We start from the raw sequence: 24785 nt of genomic DNA, 5'->3' as shown, positions 1-24785 counted from the left end.
CCCCATACACTCTAACACGAACAAACATAATTGTACACTTGTATACACAGGGCTGGCAAAGCATAAAACTTTCTGGAAACCCAAGGACTCAATTTTTCATACAGTGATTCTTCCCCATTTAGCTAGCTGACTTTTGCAAGAAGGCATTATGAGTTAGATGTCTAGAAATAACATCTCTAGTTCTTTCTCTGTTCCAGTCTAGTTTTATTAAACATGACAGGAGACACTGCTCCAGTCAAAAAGTTACCCTGCAGTACCCTCTGCTGGTGACTGAAGGTTAAATTGGAGGAGCAAGTATCTCATGCTCTTACTCCATCCAGAGGAGAGGTCAGGCTGAAACAAACCTACATTGCACAGCAATGAGGTGCCATTCATTAATTTAATCCAATGAGAAGTGAGCAGAGCATTAGCAATTACTCATTTTACTCTACTCACATGTTCCATTGCTTCCAGCGTCTACTACCACTGCCAGACCAAGTAGATCTGAGCTTGGCTGAAGCTGGGGTGAGACTAGTCAGCCAGGGTTACCCTGGTTCACAGCAACACAGCGCCCCCTGTGGACACCCAAGTGCTTGGAGACACGCGGCACTGTTGGTCAGGGATGCGTCTTTCCTCCGGTCAGAGGTGAACCCATAGCAGGGCGCCGTTCCCTGTGTTATAAAATAACAGACTGAAAGGTGGGTGGGTCAGAGGAGTCTGTCTCCACTTCCTTACCCCCCTGTGAGGGCACCGAGTTTAAATAATCCTATAATACTTAACGATTTTTCATTTAAAACCATCTAGCAGCTACATTTTATCAGTGGTCTTTACTGCCCCCACTAGTGCCAGCCAGGCACAGCAAGAGCTTGCATCCCCCCTCCTCATCACCACCTCTTCCACCAACCCACAAGCAACACCGTGTCAGACAAGACAGGACAGTTAATACACAAATAAGTAGGTGCGTCAGAGAAGGCTGAAGAAGGCTCCAAAGCCAAAATGTTGTTTCTTTTCCCTTTTCAGCATGGAATAAACCTTTACTTGTTTTTCTGCAGTTATATACACAGGTACGCACACGAAGTAAAGAACCTGGCTAAAGTCAGTCATTCCAAACTTTCACTTGTAGAAAATGTAGAACAAAAATCAAGAGAAAGTTGAAGACAAAGGTTCGCACAGTTAAGAGTCCTTTATTGTAGCCCACTGCAGAGATCTCATACTTCACAGCAAGTTGAACTGGCGGCATACAACTAAACTCATGCTCTGAAACTTAAAACCACTTCAACCACCAGCTTCCCAAACCAGCTTTCTGTGAACTTGATATGGTAAAACTATTTCCCAGTGCCGTCACAGAACAGCAATCAGGATTTCCAGAACAAGGCCAGTTCAGCGCTGCCAGGGCAATGTGCCCAAAGTAATCTTACCACCCTGTCCTCTTGTGGCCTGAGAGGAAGTTAGAGAATTCTGGGACAGAGAGAAAATGCTCTTGGAGACATGCGGTTTTGTAGGTGGAGACAACTACGAAACCAAGGTGGCAAGAAAAGGCCTCCATCCAAACCACAAGTTTATTTTCTAGTTTAGCAAACGCTGGTAGCAAGTCAATTTACAGATTTCAGCCCAAAAATGTCCAGGAATAAGAATGAGCTGTGTTCTATGCGCTCTTGCTCCTGTGAAGCTCCAGCATACTTCTGAACATTACTCAGCAGGCTGATTACACTCTGCTGCTGTGCATGCTGGTCGATACAGGGCTGGTTCAGTCCTTGTCAGCATGACTGCTGTTCTGGATGGGAGAATACTGAAGCTCAGGGTCATGCTGCCAGGTCTGTGTGCAACCCCTACGACTGCCTCTCTACCACACCTCGCACCTCAGACTCTGAAGGCTGGTTTTATCAGGACCAGGTCTTATCACACTGCTGTGTGAACCAGACTTCAGAGCACTCAAGACAAGGCCACTCCCACAGTGCTCTACAAGGACAACACTATTAGGCACAGCACATAACCGGCTCATCAACAAAACAGTATTCAGTACAAGTATACATTCAAAGTACATGCATTTGGTATTTTGTACAGGCAGGTTTCCTTAACCTTTAGGTCCAGTGCAAAGTTTGTTTGGGGATTGAATTGGTCAACAAAAAAGGAATGATTTCAGGCCAGAACAAATTATTAACAGAAGGGTTACGACATTAATATACCAAGTTATTTTTAACGTAAACTTTACTGGATTTCAGGTTTAAGGAACTTCCTCCCCTTGGGCATAGAAAATTACAGTGCATATATTTACACTGCTGTACAACAGGAAGAACATTTAAACAACTTTTGTTTTGCCACACAGGGATCCCTGTGACCTTGAGGATAACGTGTTGCAGATACACGAATCCTAGCCTGCAAATGACAGTAAGGTTACTAAGAAGCATTCTTTATCTGGTTTTCAACAGACTTTGAGAAGGGCTGCAGCCAGAGCTAACATGGACATCAACCGGAGGCACAAGTTAAGCGTTTTATACTGCACACATACAGAGATCACACTGGCTGGGAGTAGCTGCAGCTGTGTGAAAAAGTAGAGAAGCACTTAAAGGGACAGTCTTATCACTACAGTCTACAACTACGACAAGGCACAGAAAAGACGAAGAAATACAGATTTACGTGCATATGTGAAACTTTGGGAATAGTGAAAAAAATTTAAACAAAAAGTGCATCTGAACCAAGATTTCAAGAACATTAGGGACCTCTGTGCCCAAGCAATATAAAGTGAGAGGGGCCAGAGTGGCACACCTCTGTACCCCTGCCAGTGACCGGGGAGAGTTCCAGCTGTAATGCTTAAGTTCACATCTGAGAGCTGGAAAGTAAGGCAAAACTGACATAGGCTAAACCTGTGGAGCTGAGGTCACAGATCACAGATGCCCCTCCTCTTCACAGAAGAGTGCAGGCACTGGGTAGACCAGCTAAGAGACCACCAACTGGCAACCACTGAGATGTGGAGAACAAGGCCACTTCAGAGTGCTAGATATTGTCCCGAGACATCTCTCAGGACTCTGCTGCAAAGAAAAAGAAGAAAAAGAAGGCAACCGCCCGACCATAAGAACAAGTCCAAACAAGAGGAGGCCATGCAGCCGGTCTTGAGAAGTTCGCTGGCGATGTGGAGCTGGAGGGCAGACTGACTGGTCCAGATAGGCACTTCAGGTGAGCTGTGGGCTGAGACAGCGGGCGCTGCGCCATCTGTGTGCCTCTTAGTGGTGCGGCGAGTCTTTTATCTTCACAGAGCCGTCCTGCATTCCAAAATACACGCGTGCCGCCATGCCGATGAACAGCCCTGTCTCCACCACGCCTGAAACACAGCAGAGGGAAACATCAGCCCTGCCACAGGGTGGCAGTGCAGCACCACACCCCCCAGTACAGACTGACAAAGTTTGTCCCCCAGTATTTGAAAATGTAATTGTGAAGTTGCTAATCTTTCAAAGAGAGATGAGATGTGGAATAATAACTATCCTCTTGAATCAAATGAGCTAGTGGGCCAAGGGTCTCCTCCTGTTGGTCACCTTTTAACGTTCTTATGAGCGTAGCCTGGATACTACTGCGCAGTGAGAAAGAGTGGAACAGGAAAAGCAGTATAAAGTCCTTCTTCCAGAAAAACTCCAACAGAGACCCAGTTACACACAAAAGACTGGCCCCTGTTTTAGCCCTGTTCTTAGAAACCCAGGGATAACACTTAAACTGGATTTCAGTTTACACAGAGCATGGCCATGTGGGTGAAGTGACTCTGAAACCAAACCTGAGAAAAGGAGACACAAGCAGTTGTGTGAGTCTGGAACAAGTTACCCAGCGATAGCGTTGAAGCTGATATCCTTGCTTCTTTTAAGAAATGGCTGGGTGAGATCCCTGGATCAACTAACAACCAACTGAGCGAGATGGTCTGAATGGCCTCCTCTGGGTTGTTTCTTCTTTCCAGTTTCTCAGACTGTGTCAGGCCAGAGTGTGTTAAACCTGGTTCTCATTCTGAGGAAAAGCAATGGCCAGGACTCCTCAAACTACAGCTGGGCAAGGTCCCTGAATCGGGTGGCCAGCATCCGAACAGAACCGCTGAACCTCCTAACCTCCTCGTCACATCTGGACCTGTTCTCCCATGACCCAGACTGCGAGAGGGGGCCGGGGGACCCTACCTGGAATCATCTTGATGGCCGTGTTCACCTCCTTCCAGTTGTGATCCCGATCGAACTTCCAGTCCAAGATGAAGTTGCTGTTGTCCGTCACCACTGGGCCCTAAAGGAGGGACAAGCCACACAAATAAAGACCCAAGTGCAAAGCAATTTAGTCCCAAAGACATTGACAGTGTCACCCCAGCGGATTTCTTCGAATGAACTGTGAAACACGAACCAGTGGAAACTACAGGGAAGTGCATTTAAATCTGACAACAGGAGGCATTTCTTTATTCAGAGGGTTGTGGGAGTCTGGAACTAAAAACACAGCCATGTTATTGAAGCTGATATACCATCTCCTTTTAAGAAACAACTGAATAAGCTTTAGAGGCTGAAGCCAGGCACATATTTGAATATCCAAAATGGTCTCGGCAGTGTTAGAATACGTGTCTGCCATTGAAAGTACACCTGATCTGAGTCACTTATTCTAATCACCCGACAGACATTATCACAGCTGAAGACAACAGAAGCAGCAGGAAGGCTGAGGAGCTGCCGGTCTGAAGCGGATTACTAAATGACAACTTCCTCTTTAACTAAAATACATGAATAAAATTGACTATATTAAGAATTATTTACATTACTTTGCCAAAAATTGGAGACAGAGCTCACTGTAAAAAAATAGCACCCCATAAACACAATAGGATTAAAAAAAAACATTTGCTATTTGTTTATTGAAAACAAATTCATCAGCACTGTCTAAAACCACATTCTGAGTATTGTTAAGACCCAGGTATCTGTCACACGTGTTACAGAGTCCTAGATTATTGAAATGACCCTTCCATGACCATAGTTCCAAAACTAGCCTTCTGCATGGGCATCTACATCACACCCATGATATACTTGGCCAAGATATCAGAAACCACTGCATTCATCATCTGTCTCTCAGTAACTGTGTAATTGCACAGTATCTGAGCACAGTTCCCCGTCTGTCTCTCGGTGACTGCGCGACGCACTGCGTTCCCGCCTGTCTCCCTGAGACTGTGCGACGGCGCCGCGTTCCCGCCTGTCTCCCTGAGACTGTGCGACGGCGCCGCGTTCCCGCCTGTCTCCCTGAGACTGTGCGACGGCGCCGCGTTCCCGCCTGTCTCCCTGAGACTGTGCGACGGCGCCGCGTTCCCGCCTGTCTCCCTGAGACTGTGCGACGGCGCCGCGTTCCCGCCTGTCTCCCTGAGACTGTGCGACGGCGCCGCGTTCCCGCCTGTCTCCCTGAGACTGTGCGACGGCGCCGCGTTCCCGCCTGTCTCCCTGAGACTGTGCGACGGCGCCGCGCTCCCGCCTATCTCGCTGAGACTGTGCGACGGCGCCGCGCTCCCGCCTGTCTCGCTGCGACTGTGCGACGGCGCCGCGCTCCCGCCTGTCTCGCTGCGACTGTGCGACGGCGCCGCGCTCCCGCCTGTCTCGCTGCGACTGTGCGACGGCGCTGCGCTCCCTGTCTGTTCCTCGACGACTGTGTGACAACAGTGTTCCCTGTGACTCTGTGCTCTATACAGGAAGTTCATTTTTCCTTACCGCTTTACTGACAGCCATGCGAAGCTCTGCCACGCCCCCAAACCTCCGCTCTATCTCCTTGGCAACAGGCACATGAGCCATGGGGATGACCTCAACTGGAACCCCTCTCTTCCACTGCTGCCCCAAGGTGTTGGAGTCCTTCCTGCGGGGGGGGGGGGGGGAAGGAGAGGAGACAGCAGTCAACTCTGCAGCTCAAAACTGTCTTTGGAAAGACTCTGAAAGGAACAGAGCAAACCTGTAGTCAGCGATGACAATGAAACGTTTGGCACAACCAGCGACAATCTTCTCCTGAGTCAGACAGCCCCTGCAGGAAGGAAGGAGACCACATGGAAACACTCTACAGAAGCAGAAGCCCAGAGGACAGGGAACATGTGGAGAACAGAAGGGTCCTTCACCAGCTTTATATCCCAGCAACTCCAATAATCACAAATTCCAAGAATAAAATTCCCAACTGCTAGAAAAACTATCATTTAACATTTGACAACTGCTACTTCTCAGTGGAACGTTTGGTTTAATTCTGATTAATTTACTGATGTTTGTGCTCTCTTTTATTCACTGGGGTCACATTTTTTTTACTTGACATGAACTGCCGATTCCGTAAATATTCTCTAACCACCTAACATTGAGTAAATATGACCACTATTGAGCAATATGTGTTTTTTCTGCGACTGAGATTCATAAGATGTATAAACATTTATTTGCAGTGGCCTATAAGGACAGTGGATCACTCCTGACAACAGGCCAGATAGCCAGTGCACTTACAGTACCTTAGCATGAGGGAAAAAAACACACTTGGTGAGTAACAATAATATCCTACACTGTCATGCCAGTGTCTCAGTAGTATTGCCCGATAGGAAAGTTGGGAGTTCAAGCTGTAAGAGATTACCCAGTAATGACAGAGGGGTGCTACTACAGCCCTGTAATGTCTAGAGTGGTGGAATCTGTACATGGGGCTAACGGAAGGGCACATACAGGTAGAGGACAAACAAATGGAAACACCTGGGTAAATGAGGGATCCGGAACATATGAAAACAAGAGCTTCCACACAGCTGCGGCTCACGTGTTAATGAAGTTAATGACATCCCAGCATGCCGAGGGTCATGGGTAAAAATGCTGGACAGGTCTAGTTATGGTTAGCGAAGGCCTCAGTTACTTCTTGTGATTGTTGTGGTGCTTCTGGCAGAAGCTTCAGTGGCCAAGACAATTCAACTGCTGATGTCTCACGATCAACAGTGTCTAAAGTAATGTCACCATGGAACTCAGCTGAAAAGACATCATCATCAAAGGGCAACAGTGGGGGGAAAAGCATGTACTCTAGTATTGTGTTATCCATTATTAAAATTAATTTGAAACGCAAGACAAAACAGGTGAGCAGCTAAATATGAAACTACTGCAAATTCTGTCTGCTGACTACTCTACAGAGCAGGATACAATAGTTGGGTGGCAGTGTGTGAAAGGTCAGCACACCTAGCAAAGAAATGATTGCTGGTCCTGTGGGGCAAAGGGCAATAGACTATCAAGCAGCTGAGAACTGTGGTGTGGTCAGATGAATCATGTGTCACCCTGATCTTGACAAACATACAAGTGCACATGTGCCACCAACCTAAAGACCTCCACAGCCCTGAGTGCATGGTTCCAACAGCAAGAGGTTCTGGTGCTTCCATAACGTTACCAGGCACCGTTTCTTGGCATAGTTTGGGTGCACTCATTTCTTTAGAAATCAAGGTCAATGCTAAATAATATTTAATGGTGCTTAATGATTATCTTCATCCCATGTTGCAGCACTTCTTTGCTGTTGGGAGAGGTGTCTTCCAGGATGACGATGCCCCCATCCCGTAGTTTGATGAGCTTGACTCTGATGTTATCCATATGTCATAGCCATCTCGGTCACCAGATTGGAACCCAGTTGAGCATTTATGAGATATTTTGGAGCACCTGAGACATCATTTCCAACTTCATCAACCTGGCGTGATCCGACTGACTTTATCATGGAATAATGGTGCTGCATCCCTCCTGTAGAATTACCGACACTGGCGTACTCTCTGCCACAGTGAATGTAGGCCATTTTGGAAGCACGTGATGGCCCAATGCCTTATCAAATGACTTTACAATGGCCGTCTCCATTTTTTTTTGTCCACTACCTGTACATGAGGTATGTCTGTAGAGTCGCTCACTTTTGGTACACCATGTGATTCACAGAACTGGTAGCTGGCCGCTCTCTAGAGTGTACTGTTTGCTTTATGATCGATTAAGACAGCATTCTCTTTTTGGTCTAACCATGGCTTGAGAGAGCTGGGTTTTCTTTTGCTGCTTTTCCATCCATGTAGCCCCTAATGAATCCAGGAGTTGCTCTTAGCCCCTATGAGTTCACACTAGTATGTGCAAGCACGTGCGCAAGGCCCTTCCGTACACATCGAGAGCCTCTCACCCGCCTCCCTTGATCAGGTTGAGATCCGCATCGACCTCATCCGCTCCATCGATCGCCACGTCCAGCTGTGGACGACAGACACGGTCACAGTCGCAGGACCCACAGGCGACGCGCAGTGCAATCACCTCAGAATCGGCTCTCGTGCTGTCTGCGCACTCAGGTTGATGCTAGGACACTAGGAACTTGTAAGAATGCTAAAGGAGTGACCAAAGTCAATTATTTCACTGATCATATATCAGATCGGCCTTGTGATGTGTGTGAACTTTTAAAACGAGTTTTAGGATTCTCTTTGGTTCCTGCTGTGGTGCAGCTGTCCCCTATCACTGTGAAAAGTACCTCAGGGTGCCGGTCAAGGTCAGTCAGGGTCAAACCATTCTGTAGAATCAGCTGACGGGCCTGAAAACAGGAGAGAGAAAAGAGTTGACAGAGCTAGAGGAACCCCATCTCCAGGTGCATCCAGGTCCATCTCCACACAAGGCTGCACAGAGCACAAACTTACAACTTGTTAACTTCATAGGCAATTATCTAATGCAGTGGTTCTCAAACTATGGTACTATGGAATTCACACTCTCGCTAAACTCGCTCCCTCTCCCCATCACGGGCAGGCCGACACACTGACCTGGAAGGATGTTGGGACACAGACGATGTTCAGCTTCTCCTGTCGTACTCTTTCTGCTGGAAAACACACAAGTAGAGTAACCGTCAGCATCCTGAGACTGGCCCTTACAGGTTCCCACCAGAACTGAGCAACACCAGCATTTAACAACTGCCCAGCCAGTAAAAGGACAAAGAAGAAGAACAGTCTGCTCCAAGCCACGTGTGAGCAGCTGGAATCTTCCCGCTTCAGACAACAGGGGGAAGGTAACAGGAGGTAAAGGAAAAAAGGAGAGCGTCACTCACCCAGCCTGTCCACGGCGTAGACGACAGTGGTGCCACTGCCCACACCAACAGCATGGTTGTTCTGAGGGTGAAGAGCAACAAGAGGGAAAGGTCACGTGTTTCTTGCTTCTCTTGGTGCCTTTCTGATCTAAAGCATGTCCTGAAGTGTGGACACACCAGCTCACTAACTGCATCAGAGCTCCAGACAAGCAGACAGAAGCTGTTTAAAGAAGAGGTCTCCTCTGGCCAGCACAGACTCTCACATTCACACCTGCACTTCTAGCTCAGTCACACGGCTGGATTTCCTGTCTCAGTCCAGCTGCAGGTGAAGATGAAGTTAGGAGGCAAGATCTTCCAGGGGGCAGCATCTGCCTGCACCACTAACTGCTGGGCACGACAGAGAGGGGGCGACTCTTCAAGGGGGGGGGAGGTGGCTACGTGCAACTGCTGTCTTTATTCATTTCCTTTCACATTTAGAGCTGTAAAACCTTTTCCCCCTTGCCACAGCCCCTTCTACCTCCACTGTAAACTACGCTGCAGCCCCATCTCACCAGGGCTCAGGAGCCCAGCAGGGCTTGGCCTGGTCAGTACTGGGATGGGAGACCTCTAAGGAAAATCAGGTTAAAAAGATGAAGAAAATACAGATTTTAAATGAGGGGAGGACATTTCGCCCATCGAGCTTGTTTGTTGATTAGGTGCTCACGATCTATGAATGCTGCTGTAAGTGGTGTCGGTGGACCAGTAGGTGGAACCTCTCTGGTGACTGGGAACAATGCACTTCAGTGGTGAATGAAAAGGGGCCCCACCTATGTAAGGCACTTTGAGATGAAACATGCTATTTAAATGCCAAAATTATTATTATTATTATTATTAACATTTGCATTAAGTGGCTCTTGCATTGCATCTGTCTGTATGTCTAGTAATCAAAAACAGGAAGAACTGTTGTGGGTAAAACTCACCACAAATGTTGCCCCACAACAGTGTGTTTACAGCATCCAAACCCCACCCAGTCTGAGACACTCTCTGATAACAGAGCTCCCATGCAGGCCTTTGGAAGAGCGAATCTGCACAAACCTCGCTTTTCCCACTCGGATGACGCATGTTATCCGTATTTATTGCAAAAGCACAGTTAATTGATTCTCTCTTGTAGCAGTATGTTACTGATCAGTGACTACATTCAAAAACATGGCATTTGGTCCCCAAAATCGTCTATTAAGTAACTTAACTTAAAATGCTTGAAAATGCATCCCTGTGACAAAAACAGAAATGCAGTATTGGTAGGACATTGGGCGGCTCGCAGAAATGACCGAGCTCTGCTGTAATCGGCTACAAGGCTGAGACGAAAACCAGATACCGCGCGCACGAGAGCGTGTATTCTGCTGCTGCTGGCCGCAGGGAAGAGTCCCAGCTGCGTCAGGGTCTGCAGCTCAGCTGACACCTGCCCTCGGACCAGGGGCTCCAGCGGGCCAGAACACGTGCTCTTTTAAAACACAGGTACGGGGCTAAAAAACAATGTAGTGCTTTTTTTTTTGCAAACTCGCACTGCAACAGAAGGGAAAAAAAAACTGTATTTGCTTTCTGCAAACACTGCATTGTTGCGAAACCTGCTGCTGCTGTACAATGGTCCACTTTACGGGTCAGACATCTGGAGAGTAAGCTAATCATCCTGTTAAACTACGGAATCATGTTGTTAACTGCTAAATGAGCGTTAAGGACTGAAACCTAATTTGGAACGGAAGACCAGGTTGTACGTGATAAAGAAACTTACTTATGAAGTTTAATATATTAACAAAACTATCTTACGAAATTTTATTGACACGAAGGAGACTCCAATAACGAGCTTTCTTCGCCATGACGAGGCACAATAGGCTCAATGCAGCAAATATAATTCTGAGCCCTCAAGCTGAGCCGACGTCTTGTGACTCAGGAGGGGGTTAATTTAATTATACAGTGATCAATCCTGCACAGCCACACCGTGCAACAGCTCTGTGCAAAGAGCGATAACAGGCGCCGCTGCTAAACCTCGGGTATACAGCTCTGCTAAGTGCTGTGCACTTCATTAAAACACAGCGCCCGTCCCTCCTGCAGCGATCTGTCAATTAGAAGAAATGCACAGGTATTACCGGAGTCATTCACAGACTTTACCTGCACGTGATTGTCCACGGCAGCATAGCCAGCCAGCTTCTTCGCATTTTCAGCCATGGTTCTCCTCCTGCAGCAGAAGCGCCTACACGAAAACACGTGTCCCTCGGCGAATATCTTCCTGCCAAGACTCGCCGGCCTCCGCAGAAAGCCAGCTGCGAGAGTCTCACAGATTTCCCTTTGTAACCTCATAATCCAGCCCCCTTGCCTCGCCGGCCTCCACTACCTCAGGAAGTCGTGCAAAAAAAAAATCTGCAGTTGTCTGCGACGCAACCAGAGCCGGTAATGGTAGTTTTTGAAATTTGCTGAACAGTCGAGTTACGAGTGGGTTGGTCCCAATGTGAACTACACTTCCCAAAATGCAGTGCATACCGCACGCACTGTGTTCATATTTAACTCTTTTGTACGGAGTCAAATGTTGCTTGTATGAGTGTACGCGAACAGGTTGCGTATTTTGAAGTCCGTAAATTGAGATTTACGGGTTTGCTGCATTCAGTTCGAATGGAATTAAGTAAATTAAAAAAACCTAGACGTCCTCTATAAAAAAGAAGGTTCCAAAAAATGCCAAGAACTTTACGGAGAGTGTGGCTCACTCTCTCCATTATGAATTTACACTACTCTTATCTGTGTTCCCAGGGGTAATGGAAACTCTAGCAGAAAATCTTTCATTCTATATGCAATTGCTTTCTAAAACAATGTAAAATAAATCTTATCTCCTATAACACTGTTCTACTATATTCTTTGTTGGAGACGTTTGTTGTTTTTCCAGCATTATTGTGTTGCACCACAGAGACATTGATTTATCATGTAAGGTGGTGTATAGAACGAGGAAAGAGTGGTAACAATTGTTAATCCTTAAACCTACGTTATCAAGGAAAAAAAACTCGATGTTAAAATTTCCAGGGGTCACAGAAAATAGCCAACTTTCTTCAGAACATTTTATTGTTGCTGATAATGTTATTGTCAGTAAGATGCACAGCGTTTATTACAGGCATAGCAGGTGAAACAAGAAAAACACTCTTTCCAAAATATCCAAATATTCTTAAAATGCAATAAAATGACTGGAGTGGGTCGGAACAGAACCCATCTCCACAGGATGGGGGTGTATGGAGAAGCAGAGCAATTAAGAGTCAATAAACCTGTTTCTGAAGCCTCCATGTCTCAGAAACTCAGTTTACTAATAATTTATAAAATTATCTAAAGTTCCAGGTTTTTATATTCTAATATAAAAGAAAAGAATAAAGACCAAGAAACACCCATGCTGAGTTATAATAGCGTTGTAAACATATCCTGGTCTAATCACAGCCCAGAACAGAGACACGGGGAAGGGACGTTTGTTCAGTGAGCTCAGCCGGAGGGGTGCTGGCGGACTGGCTGGCCAGATGGAGTTCTTGCACAGAACACACAGCCAGTGCCAGGCAGTGCAGTCCTGGTGTTCAGGGGTTACAGCCCCTGCTCTTGAGACATCTGCCTGTGCCCCCCTCCAGCTTAGAAACTCGAGCCCTCAATACATACCTTGCCTGGATAGATGTGCTTGGCATCATCATCATCATCATTGTCATCATCATTATTTTTGTTATTATGTTTGTGTGTGTGTCCATTTGAAATTAGGACAGCATTATTTTTACTATTTTTAGCTGACTGGTTAGCCAGCTTCCAAGTATTGTCTCCCAGTGTCTCAGATCTGTGCAACAGTACAGCTAATGCAAATGTCATCACAGTTTTACTTACAGTACTTACTATAACTAACTCATTATGCAATTGTTGAGCTACTTATTTGACTGATATAGTATTTATGTAATAATGTGTATATACACAATGTGTATATACATAACATATAGGCACTAAGATTAAATGAAATAATTAGTCATCATGCTGTATGTTCATGGTACTTTCTCATCTGTGACAGTACAGATCATCTATTCAGTGACCCTGCACACAGGAGCTGGGAGCTCAGCCTGTTCTGCTGTCCTGGTCCGGTCTGATCTCACAGACCATGGACTCCTGTGCTGTTACACTGACCTGTCTCAACCTGTGTGTCCAAGCCTGTAACCACACAGAAACTGCAAAGACACACAGCCCAGTCTGGTGCTGGCGCCCACTCCTGGCCTGGTACAGGCACAGCAGTGAGACTGTCACTGATTGAAGATGTTTCATGATGTTTTCTTCTGAGATGTTTATGTATACAATCTGTATTTTCAGAATAAACATGTATATTATAAATATAGGTTATATGATTTAAATGTGTGAGGGACTGTCCATAGCACGCTAGAGGGTCTGGTGGGGCAATTAAATTAACCAAATCAGCTGACTGGCCTGCTTGCTTAAGAAAAATTGCAAACCATTCAGCCCATTTGGCAGTCTCTCAGCTGGTCTTATGCTGATGAAAAATGCTTTGTTTTGTGGGGCAAAGCCTTACTGCAATTTAAGTAACATCTTAAATTTTCCAAATAAATTCTCATGAGTTTTCATTACTAATCCGCTGAGCGCACTCCTGTGAGTGTCTGCAGCCAAAGTGGGTTGGAGCTGCACAGACTGTGCCACAGTAGCCTGTGAATGTTAACCCCTAGAGCAACTCCAGGGGTGACTGGGTTTAGAAAGCCTCCTGTCTCCAGCTCCCACACATGATGGACAGCACCTGAGATCTGAGATGAGATGAACTAAATCCCCACCTCCACAGTGAGGAGGAAAATTTTAAAACTGTGATGAAGAGCAAACTGCCAGCACTTTATAGAGTTCAGGATAGCCTAATAAGAATACAAGGCACTACTAGAAATCCATATGCAAACCAAAGCCATTGCATGAAGCAGAGAATGAGGGTCCTTCATCTTGTCCCAGTAATGTCCAGCACAGATGATCTGTCATGCAGACACTGTCCCTCCACCCTGGGGTGAGTGCATGGGAAAGCTGATTAGGCTACACCGTCACATCAGTACTCAACATGCAAAGATTATAGCATATTGTGAGGAGGACTATAAAAACCAGCATGGGGGCTAAAGCTGTACAGTATATGCTACAGTAGAGTTACCATGCTTTTCTGTTGCACATGCAGTGTGTTAAGTAGTGAATATTTAAAGGAGAACTGCAATCCCTAATTCTCAGACCAGTTATTAAACATTGGTAACAAAATAACGTCATTGACGTTGTAGAAAAATATTACAAATTTCGAAATAAGCATGAACTTTGTGAAAGTACTACAAGTTGTCATGTTGTTGCAAACTTGCATTTGATTGCCCATGAATTGCAACGTGAAGTGGTCCTTCCTGCTCACTAGTCTCCGTAATGACTAATGTGATGTTATGTATGAGCGAATAAGTAGAGGTTGTGCAGCAGACATTTCACTGCAGAGTGTTCCAATGTGATCTGCATGTAGAGTTAACTAGTAGTATTGGTCTACAAAACCATCTCGAAATGGAGAGCGATATTTCTATTGGATTAGAAGAGATGTATTCACAAGTTTGCTTGTTTACAATGTTTTTCAGCTGTCAATTTGAGGTACAGTATTACAAGTTACTCTATACATTTTACTTTAATTGTGATGAAATTAACTCATCAGTGCTTCACTGAAATATTGTATAAAACAGCCTTGCAGTTCCCCTTTAACCCCACAGTTAAACACAGTTGGACCATGAGCCTGGAAGACTGCATCCTTCTGGATTTTGGGGTTTTAAGCAGGAGGAATCACAGCGGTAACTGGCATGTGGCGGCCAAGTGTTTAAAACAATGTTTCCTTCAGACCCTAAAACCAGCAGTATACAGCAAAATCACCATTTCTGGACATGTGGGATTCAAAAGGGTCTGGCTTCACAGTAACTGGCTCTTGGTGTGTGTTGCATTAAACCGCCTCTGCTCATTGCGCTTAATGCGCATGATCTCTTATGAAAATATGGCAAAGACTTAGCTGATCATGTGACAATTGCAATTCATATTCAGCTGTACATGTGGCATCATGTCTGCTCTCTGACAGTGCTGTCAGTGAGGAAGGGACAAGCTGCCCTGCAGTGCCAGGGATCTGCTTTCAATCCCTAAATTGGACTGGTCTTCTTTCCAAAATTAAAATGCAGTTCATTTATTCGGAGTGATCTGTTCTGAAAAATCATTAAAAAACTGCTGTGTGTAAGTGTCATATAAAATCCTTGTATGGACACCACTCTGTACCCTTCCTATACTGTATAGTGCTGCAGTATCAATGAGTGCACATCAAATACCCACCAGACTCCTGTGCAGACTCACTCTACAGCCAGCCCACTTGCATCAGGACCACAAAAGGCACCAGGACCACAGCCCACCCTGGAGCAGTCGGGGCAGCAGCAACAGAATCTGTCAGTGTACAGGTACCGGTTAGGACAGGGGACAGAGACCTCTGATTTTTCACACCACACAAGCAAGGCAAAACACTAAACAGAGTTCAGATCAGGGGAGATTCCTGGCAAATTCAATCTAATGTGATCACATGGACAAACACAACTATTACAGATAGGCAGAAAAAGAAAAAAGTGAAATATCAAATGGGTGGTACTGAACTAGAAGGAGCTATGCAGTGGAAAGTGTATTTCTGACTTTCCACTTTCTTCACCCAGACAGTGTGGGAAGGAGTTAGAACCCAACAAAATGCAACAATTTATAGCGTAAAGTATACTATAGCGATAAGGTTTATTTCGTGCTGAAAATAGTAGAAGAGAAAAACACAGTGTTTCGGCTGTGGAGCCTTCTTCAGGTGTGAGAAAGAGAGGAAAGTCAGCAGCTGATATAGCACAGGAGAACACAAGCCGGGTGTGGAGAGGGGGCACTCAGGGGGCACTCGGGTGTTTTTTTCTTCCTTTCTGTTCCTTTCACTTTTATTTTTATTGTTGCTTCACAGCCTAGTTCCCCACATTCTAACACTGTGGTTTAAAGATCTTCTGGGATCATCGTAAACCTCATGGAAGGCACACGCACAGTAAAATATCCGCCTGGCAGGATTATCAGCGTTGAGTAATCTACCTGTGTTGGATAGCCTTTGCCTGCACGATGAGTAAGACAACTAAACTGGTTTCATGAAATGTCAGAGGTATTAATTCCATACCCAGGTGGACTGAAAGATTAAGGGTTCTTAAGAGAACTGCTGTAGATGTACTGTATGAAGCACAAATGTCAGAGAACCTGAAATTGAATTGGGTAAATCAAGTCCCGACATCACGATTTAATTCTGCATGTAGAGGGTCAGCAATTTTAATTTACAAAAATCCTTCTTTCCACCCTTCTAGCAGTGATATCTGACCCAAATGGTCACTTGCTCCTTCCATGGTGAATTGATTTCCCTAGCACACATTTTGGGTCTAAATGAGGTTTCCACAGAGCTTTTCCAAATTGTATTATATTATTAATTTAGAGAATAATCTGTGTGGTGATTTCCACATTCTATCAGGTCCATGTTCAGAGAAATCAAAAACACCTAAGAATCCGTATATGTCTAAATATTTAAAGCTCCCCTTCACAGTGACCGCGACCCTCACCGGGAAATGGTGAAAATGGATGGATGGACGTTCACAGTGTTGTGAAGGTGTTATTTTCCTCTTTGTAAAGTCTTTGTAAGTCTGGTGCTGAAAAGCTACTGCCTGACGTTGTTTTTTTCCAGGTTTGTAATGCTGTGCTAACCGCTCCTAACAAGTTGCTGTGTGTTCAGACCTCAGCTGCTCAGCCTTCAAAAGTAGAAAGTAAACTATAGTTCATATCAGCCAAGAAGATAAAATCTAGACTTTCTGCTACTAATAAGGAGTACTTAACGCTAAATATGATCTCCGTTTCATTTCAGCTAAAACTAATTCTGACTTTCCCTATAGAGAAAACGGTTGCGTCTCTAACGAAAATAAGAAAAAAAATGACCAAATAAGAAAAAAATGACCTCTTCACACCACAAGGTGGAGCGATCGCTCCAGAGTTCATATGTGAATCGAGGGAACATGAATTTACACTTACAGTACTTGTGATCGGCGCACGAGCCTGCGAAAATAATAAAATCTAAGGACAGTCAAAACAACCAGACAATAACACATAACACATGATTCTTTTCAAACGTCGTTGCTGGTTCCTCGCAAGATCACAAATGAGCGACCCTCTCGGACGAACTATCAGAACGCACTGATTACCCTTCTTATCGTTTTCAGATGTTAGCTGTTGGTGCGCCGGCCAGAGCGGCAGTAATCCAGCAGTGCAGGAGTTCACATGGCGGCTCTTACCTTTCAGCTCGCCTGGCGCTGTGCTCGTCTCCTTGGGGCAGTCTGAAACAGGCAGAGGGCACCTAGAGTAATCTACTAGTATACACTAATACTATAATAGTATTATATAAAACTCTAGTAGTATTAGGAGCAAGTAGCGGGTTTATTCCATGCTGAAAAGAGAAGAAAGGAAACACAACGTTTCGGCTATGGAACAAGATCACAGCCGAAGAAGGCTCCACAGCCGAAACGTTGTGCTTCCTTTCTTCTCTTTTCAGGATGGAAAAACACCTATTACTTGTTCCTTTGCAGCCTACACATGCTGACGCAGCTACGCACCTGAACTACTACAGTAGTATTATTACAATATTGATATACATACATTCACATATATATTATAATAGTATGATTTGTGCAGTTTACAAACGCAGAATGTGCTCTCGACAGAGAAAATGTGCTCACCGGTTTGTTCTTTCAGATTCAGAGCAATAGAGCTGCTTCCATGCTCAATGTGGTATTGCCCCTGGACTGAGCCGGTGAAATTCCGAATGACCAGGGTAACGTTGTCTCCGCTCACAATCAGCCAGAAGTTCCTGCTGCACTCAGGCTGGCCTTTCCCACAGGAGTGGCAGACCTGTTGCCCTCCTCCTCCGCTCTTGAACACTGTGAGACAGGAGGCGCTCGCTCGGGGGACTGTGAGGGTCACCCGGGCCTCTCCCCCCTGGCAGACTGAGCATGGTGCGAAATTTAAAAACGGAGCAAAAAGACAAATTACACTTCACGCCTGAAACCTGGCACAGGGCAGAGATGGGTGACAGGCTAGTCATTATTTGTTATTACTATTGTTTTTTCAAAGGTAGTTTCCATGGTCCTGGGCTGGCTAGTATGAGGCTGCTGTCGTACACACAAAGAATCAAATACCTTGACAAGCAGATCAGCTCAAGCTCTCATTCACAAGTTTTCAGAGAGTTTTGTTAAAGTCCAACTGTCCCTCCTAATCCCAACCTGCCAAAACACAAGATGTTCAGCATTTCCTGCCCTGAGTTTGATCCATCTGTCCCTGGATGATTTTTAAACCCAAGATTAATTTGCACTGACGTTTCTCAAGTATATTCCAAGCAAAAGGACATTGCATGAGATGACTGAGGATCTAAATCACATCATAAATTATTTCCAGTTGCTGTTAAGTAGATCTGAATCTCCCTGCAGAGTGTAAGTTATTTATGTGTCAATGTACTGTATACCATTAAGATTGCATGGTGAAGTTTGAAAGCCATTGAGACTAATATCACTTCAACTATGAAGACAGTGTGAGGAGCACAGCACTGCCCTGAGTTGAATTCTACTGCTCTCATAAGTAAATAAGAAAAGTTATAACAAGAAGAGGACATTCAGCCCTTCTGGCATGTTTGATTAATATTAGATAAGGGTTTTCCGAAAGAAGACATTTTTCTCTCTGAATCTAGACTTCTTCCTTTTATTTGTCGCTTTTGATACTGATACTGAAAATGACATTTAATTATGTTTAGCATCCATAGCTTCTCTCCCTGTCTGTGTGTCTGTGTGTCTCATGGAGAGAAAGTTGGGGTATGCTAAAGACAAATTCCTAATACAAGAAATTGTATATGGCCAATAGAGTGATCTTATCTATCTTATGCTTTCTTTTTGGCCTTTGTAATATCTTGTGCTGGTATTTTATTTAGTTACTCTTTTCTATGTAACTAAAATCTGTTCTTTTTAAGCAGTTAATAATGTACGTTGTTTCACCTTTTTTTGGTTTATTGAAACCTTCTGGGTCACTGTTCTCTAGCCATTGATGTGCTTACTGTTGCACTCTTGAAAGGAATCTGTTCTGTACTTCAAGCAGGACATCTGTAAACTGCTACCACCCATTCTTCACTCATTCAACATTTATCCTGTCTCATTCCTTCATAATTATAGACCTTTATTTTGGATTTGTACAGTTTCACAGTATACTTCAAAACCATTCATCAGATAGTAGTGATCTGATGGTTTTCCTCTTTCAGTCTTGATTGCTCGCTCAATACAGACAGACCCAGACAAACAACATATGAAAGCACTATTCTGTTTCAGTTCCTGATATCCACAGAGGGGTTTTCTCAGTCTACTGTATGTGAGGAAGTGAAAATATCCAGTGACAATTGTTTCTTTCTTTATAAATCCAGTACCTCCTTGATTTTGTTGACACAATGAAAACTGCAAGTATTGAGACAGCGAATTGAAATTTGTCATTTTTGATGTATATTAAGGAAATTTGTCTTTACCACTGCATTACTGTGCTGCCCCACTCAGGTGTTCCATGTTGCGTTAATTGTGAAAACATAAAAGAACTGTGAATGTACAGCACATCCTTGTATATTAGCCTTTGGAACTCATAATCTCAAGAGGCAAACCCAAAACATGATCTGTGACAGAAAGACAAGCAATTGTGAAAATGGCAGCAAAGAAAATTCCAATTAGAATTACCACAGAGAAACTGGGCTTCTCAAAACCAAGAATATGGAATGAATTTAAAATGAAAGGAACTACTGGAAAAGTAAGCAGTCAGCAAAGATCAGGTCACCTGAGGAAGACAACAGCAGTCAATGACAGAAAATCATTAGAGCTGTGAAGAAGAAAGGAAGGTAAAGGTAAAGAAACTGCAGACAATCCACAGAGTGCAGTGAAATGATCTAAACTCGCTGTTCGTAGAAGAGTTGGGAGGACTATAAGGGTTGCTCTGTAAGAAACATCTTATCTGCACTAAAAACACAAGGACTAGATTCGAATTTGCAAAGAAGTAAAAACTTGAGCCACAGCAGTTCTGGAACAGTTTTATGGACAGACTAGATAAAGGTAAATCTGAGTTTATCAAAGTGACAGAAACGCATAAGCTTGGAGAAAGAAAGCAACTGCAAATGATGCTACAGTATGCACCACCTAATTCATGAAACATGGTGGAGGTAGTGTCATTTTGTCTGTCTATGTCCAAAAAATACCTAATTCACCCTGCAGCAAGGCAGTTTGGCCAAGTCAATCTCCTTATTTGAATCCTGTTGAGCATTCATTTCACTTGTTGAAGAGGTTAGTTAAGTCAGGAAAACATATAAACAAGAACGTGGCTGACATTAAAGCTTGGCAAAGCATCTCAAATTAATATATCAAGATAATGTCGATGGGTCACAGACTTCAGGCAGTCATTGCATATAAGGCAATCAAATAGTAACTTTACACTAGTTAATTTATCCCAATACTGAAGCCGATCTGAAACTGGAGGGGCTTGAACACAAAAACATTAGCGTTTCAACATGGTTTCACGTACAATATATGCACAAAAATACCCAGAAATAAAACTTCATTTTCCCCAATACTTACACTTTTTTTATGATAATATCTGAATTTGGTTTTAACGCCTATAGTTTTTTAAACCCTTGATTCCTCTAGTTTTAGTTCTCGACCCTGGACATTATTTTTTACATGTAGTGCTAAACCTCCCTCTCTTCTATCTTTGCTGTCTCTCCAGAACCGCATGTATCCACTAATGTAACAAGGCCCTGCCTATGAACATGAACATGTGTTCAGACCCTGCCTTTGCTATCACATTTTGTGAAATTCTAAAATGAAGAAGATTTTTACACATTTAATACTAAAACCCCGTTGTTGTACTTATTGAGCTCAATAAAAAGTAAATCTACACAAGACTGTCCTGCTCCTGTGATGAAGATTTCCCCACAACAATAAGGGCTGATAAATTAATTAAATTGTTGGCCAAAGTACTTAAACACTCAGCACAGAGGAGCTCATTGCACACACAGCACAGATACAGCATTTCTTTTTACTGACAGAATCATGCTGGAACTGAAATATACATACCTGGCATGTCTATAGGTGGGCCTTGAGTCTTAGCTATCCCTGCAAATGAAACATCAATTAATACATTATAAAGTGTGTTTGAAACTGAACAGGAAGCTTGTTTTCCTGAGCTAACAGGTTATTGCATTTATTAGTATTATTTTAGGGAGGATCTGCAGCTAGATGAGACTAACACCGACAACTTCATTAAAACGCTACAGAATGTTTGTAGTACTGGCTGAACACCAGCTGGTAACCAACTCAGCTCACCAGGATGACAGGGGTAAAGAGGACCGCGCACACTGCTTTCTGAAATGGGCCCTGTTGGAACCATGTGCATTTTATAATAATTATAATAATAATTGCTTACACTTATATAGCGCTTTTCTGGACACTCCTCTCAAAGTGCTTTACAGGTAATGGGGACTCCCCTCCACCACCACCAATGTGCAGCATCCACCTGGATGATGCAACGGCAGCCATGGTGCACCAGAACGCTCACCACACATCAGCTCTCAGTGGGGAGGAGAGCAGAGTAATGAAGCCAATTCATAGATGGGGATTATTAGGAGGCCATGATTGGTAAGGGCCAATGGGAAATTTGGCCAGGATGCCAGTGTTACACCCGTACTCTTTTCGAGAAACGCCCTGGGATTTTTAATGACCACAGAGAGTCAGGACCTTGGTTTTACGTCTCATTTGAAGGACGGCACCTGTTTACAGTATAGTGTCCCCGTCACTATACTGGGGCATTAGGACCCACACGGACCGCAGGGTGAGCGCCCCCTGCTGGCCCCACTAACACCTCTTCCAGCAGCAATCTTAGTTTTCCCCAGGAGGTCTCCCATCCAGGTACTGAACAGGCTCACACCTGCTTAGCTTAAGTGGGTTGCCAGTTGTGAGTTGTAGGGTGATATGGCTGCTGGCTGCTATTTTAATCACACAGCCAAGCTAAGAGGGCTCAGAGCTGTCTGCACGGACAGGAGAGTGGGGAGCCCTGCCAGCTCACTGGCACCTGACACATGCTGGGTGTGGGCGTGGCACAGTAAGGGCAGCACGCCTTGGCTGACTCCTGCCCAGCCAACGCTGGGGCAGCTCGGCGACTTATACAGGTCCACTGAGGACACCCTGGTCAGGGTGGGCTGATGACACAGACCAGACTGGAACCAGGGTGGACTGACAGAGATCCAGTTCAATAGTCAATTTCGTTTTTATATAGCGGCCTTCAAACAAGTTGTCATTGAGTGCTTTCATAGTTATTGACACAGGCTATGCAAACAGGGTGGTTCAATACACTAAATCAAAAGGAAATTTGTGTAAGTGCAAGTAATGTTGTATATAGTATCATAGGTTTACGAAACCTGAAAAGATGGATACTTACGTACCTGCACAGAGTAGAAACATACAAAGTGAGTTTACTCTGTTCATACTGGTGCTGCCTGTGAACATACGGGGTTTAAGAATAAGGCTTTGTGGTTGACATGGTCACTCTTCATCATTGCATGCACTATTCATATTAGCTTAGCAAATATTGATTACAGGCAATGTGTTTAATAATTTCAGTTCAATACATATGTTTTGAAAAAATTATATCCATCGTTAATTTAATGATCCAGGTATTGACTGATACAGCTTTGATATCTACGGTACATAGACAAATTATTAAAAAGCACTAATTTCTATGAAGATATACTTTTGTCTTTAAAGTGCATTAGTGCTCTGTCCCCAAACTGAGAAGATAAACGTAAAGTGCAGTGACTTAATTTGTCCCCATGTTAAGACGGAAACAGCCTCAAAGCTGATAGACGTATTCTCCTGCCTGTATTACCCCACCACTGCAGTCTCCACTTTAGACAGCTCATTTTCCTTCAGCTTGAGCATGACTTTCTACAGCTTGTATACGGCAGTCCGCTGTGAGCTGTGTGAATACTGCCTGCTGCTTTCAACACACCCCCTGTAAAGAAATCCGTTACAGAGCCACCGAAAAGCTTTTATCTTTACTCAATATGAATACAGCTGATAACGGAATGCACCCATGCTAATATATAACATAAAACTAAATAAGAATATTGAATATATAAATTGTGATATAAAAAGTAGTTGCCAACAAAGGCGTTTACTTTCGAAGGAAGATTCTCCCCACACTGCTAGAACACTGTGCAAGCCCAGCGCAGAATTAAAGTACTCTCTGTATAGTTTCCAAAAGTTAAGAATCATATATTGATTTCAAGATAAAGAAGAGGCCAAAGAAATGAGCTGGTTCCTGTTTGAAAACAGATACATACGGATGCGAGTGAAAAAACTTCTTCCTCCTTGTTTGTTTTCCTCAAGATCTTCTCTGGAGATACGCTGCTTGCTGTGATTCAGACCTGAAAGAAATGGCCACTTTTTCCCGCCAATGACTATGACTCAAACCTGTTCCTTCTGGTTTATTATAAAAACTGGTGTCTGTGTAGTGCAATGACATAATGAATACTTAAAGGCAAGTTTTATCATCTTTTTTTCCCTGCAATAGGAATAATAGGAAAATGGTTCCTTTTCACTGATGGTCATAAGAACATAAGAACAGCTATAAATGAGAGGAGACCATTTGGCCCTCACCCCATAAAAAAGCCAGGGTATCTGTTTAGAGCATAGGACTCTAATTCAGCACTAATCTATCATTTTTGTGGTATTCCGGGGGTATTCAGGCTTGTTTTGCAAGCAAACAGAGAATAGCGCTGCTCTCCAGGGCAGGTTCTAGCTGTTCTAGGATCACTGGGTGAAAGCAGGTGATCCTGCACAGCATCTCCCCGAGACAGTCCTCTGCCGTGTGGGACTGATTTTCTCTCCCTCTGACAGACCCCTGCCCACCTCGCTGCCCAGCACACTTCCACACCAGTGTGCGAAAACTCACAAAACTCACAAAACATGTGACAGACATTTCAAAACTTGACTGGAATTTACTGCAAGGACAGAGGGCTGAGGTCTGCAGTGTTTCTCCCTGAACTACCAAACCATACCAATGAATGAATACCCTTATGACTTGGCTCCTTTTTTAAATTGTTTTCAGCGCATTCTCAGTACACTAGGCAACTGCTGTGCTGTATATAGAAAAAAAGTCATTACTAGGGAAAAATGAAAGCTTAATTTTCCCCTCTTCAACAACTTTTTTCGCACTTGGGCCTTATAATCTCCTGCTACAACACAGTCTCCTGTAAAGAAATACTGAAACTCTGACACACTCTGTTGCAAAGGTGCATGCCTTACAATAAACCATATTGGGGATTTCCTGGAACCCAGCAGCAATGCTTAATTTATACATGCTTCTGTTTTATTTTTAAAAATAAAATTACCTGCTGTCTATATTCTACGGTTTTCTTTAACAGTTAAATATCCAAGTAACTTGTAAGCTGGATATAGTAAACTATTTTGACAGCATGTATAATACTCTTTAGCTGAACATTAGCAAATTTAAGATGAAGCAGAGCACAGTTAACAAAACAAAAGTAATGCCATTTTGTTGCTCAAGCCTTGTTCATTGCCCTTGTATAAGCTGTAGTATTTTTCAAAAATTTAACTAGTTTTAACTAGTTTTCTGTCAAGCATTGCAAATACTTCTGGGAATCATCG

At 44.0% G+C, this 24785-nt stretch overlaps 1 protein-coding gene and 2 long non-coding RNA genes across 4 annotated transcripts; all 3 read right to left on the bottom strand.

Moving 5' to 3' along the window:
* Nucleotides 1–1143: 1143 nt before the first annotated feature.
* On the bottom strand, nucleotides 1144–11375 carry rpia (ribose 5-phosphate isomerase A (ribose 5-phosphate epimerase)). 2 transcript variants are annotated; one of them, XM_088918994.1, is made up of 9 exons: nucleotides 11128–11375; nucleotides 9004–9064; nucleotides 8723–8775; nucleotides 8440–8499; nucleotides 8104–8168; nucleotides 5911–5979; nucleotides 5676–5817; nucleotides 4131–4230; nucleotides 1144–3298 (listed from the first exon to the last, which is right to left on the bottom strand). In XM_088918994.1, the coding sequence occupies exons 1-9, from the start codon at nucleotides 11314–11316 to the stop codon at nucleotides 3201–3203; spliced, it is 837 nt and encodes a 278-aa protein (XP_088775120.1). In that variant the 5' UTR covers nucleotides 11317–11375; the 3' UTR covers nucleotides 1144–3200. The 2 variants fall into 2 exon arrangements, with proteins under 2 accessions (XP_088775120.1, XP_088775111.1); XM_088918985.1 differs by having other exon boundaries at nucleotides 8723–8778; nucleotides 11128–11374.
* Nucleotides 11376–12048: 673 nt separating this feature from the next.
* On the bottom strand, nucleotides 12049–16138 carry LOC148841220 (uncharacterized). Its single transcript, XR_016094224.1, has 2 exons — nucleotides 15337–16138; nucleotides 12049–14009 (listed from the first exon to the last, which is right to left on the bottom strand). It is a non-coding gene; the product is annotated as an uncharacterized LOC148841220 (long non-coding RNA).
* Nucleotides 16139–18016: 1878 nt separating this feature from the next.
* Nucleotides 18017–22852, bottom strand: LOC148841219 (uncharacterized). The gene is made up of 3 exons (XR_016094195.1): nucleotides 22559–22852; nucleotides 21195–21233; nucleotides 18017–18050 (listed from the first exon to the last, which is right to left on the bottom strand). It is a non-coding gene; the product is annotated as an uncharacterized LOC148841219 (long non-coding RNA).
* Nucleotides 22853–24785: the final 1933 nt, after the last annotated feature.

This window comes from Atractosteus spatula, chromosome 1 (assembly GCF_055471065.1).
Source record: "Atractosteus spatula isolate fAtrSpa1 chromosome 1, fAtrSpa1.hap1, whole genome shotgun sequence".
NCBI classification, from domain to species: domain Eukaryota; kingdom Metazoa; phylum Chordata; class Actinopteri; order Semionotiformes; family Lepisosteidae; genus Atractosteus; species Atractosteus spatula.
Note: the sequence above shows the minus strand (reverse complement) of the source record. Positions and strands in the feature narration are given on the sequence as shown.

Bases quoted from the DNA above. Each gene is read 5' to 3' on its own strand.
- rpia (XM_088918985.1), bottom strand. From the start codon at position 11,316: ATGAGGTTACAAAGGGAAATCTGTGAGACTCTCGCAGCTGGCTTTCTG. The intron at 9,065-11,127 runs GTAAAGTCTGTG...CTTCACCCTCAG, and splicing joins CCGTGGACAATCACGTGCAG to AACAACCATGCTGTTGGTGT. The intron at 5,980-8,103 runs GTGAGAGGCTCT...TCCTTCCTGCAG, and splicing joins AACCTGATCAAGGGAGGCGG to GGGCTGTCTGACTCAGGAGA.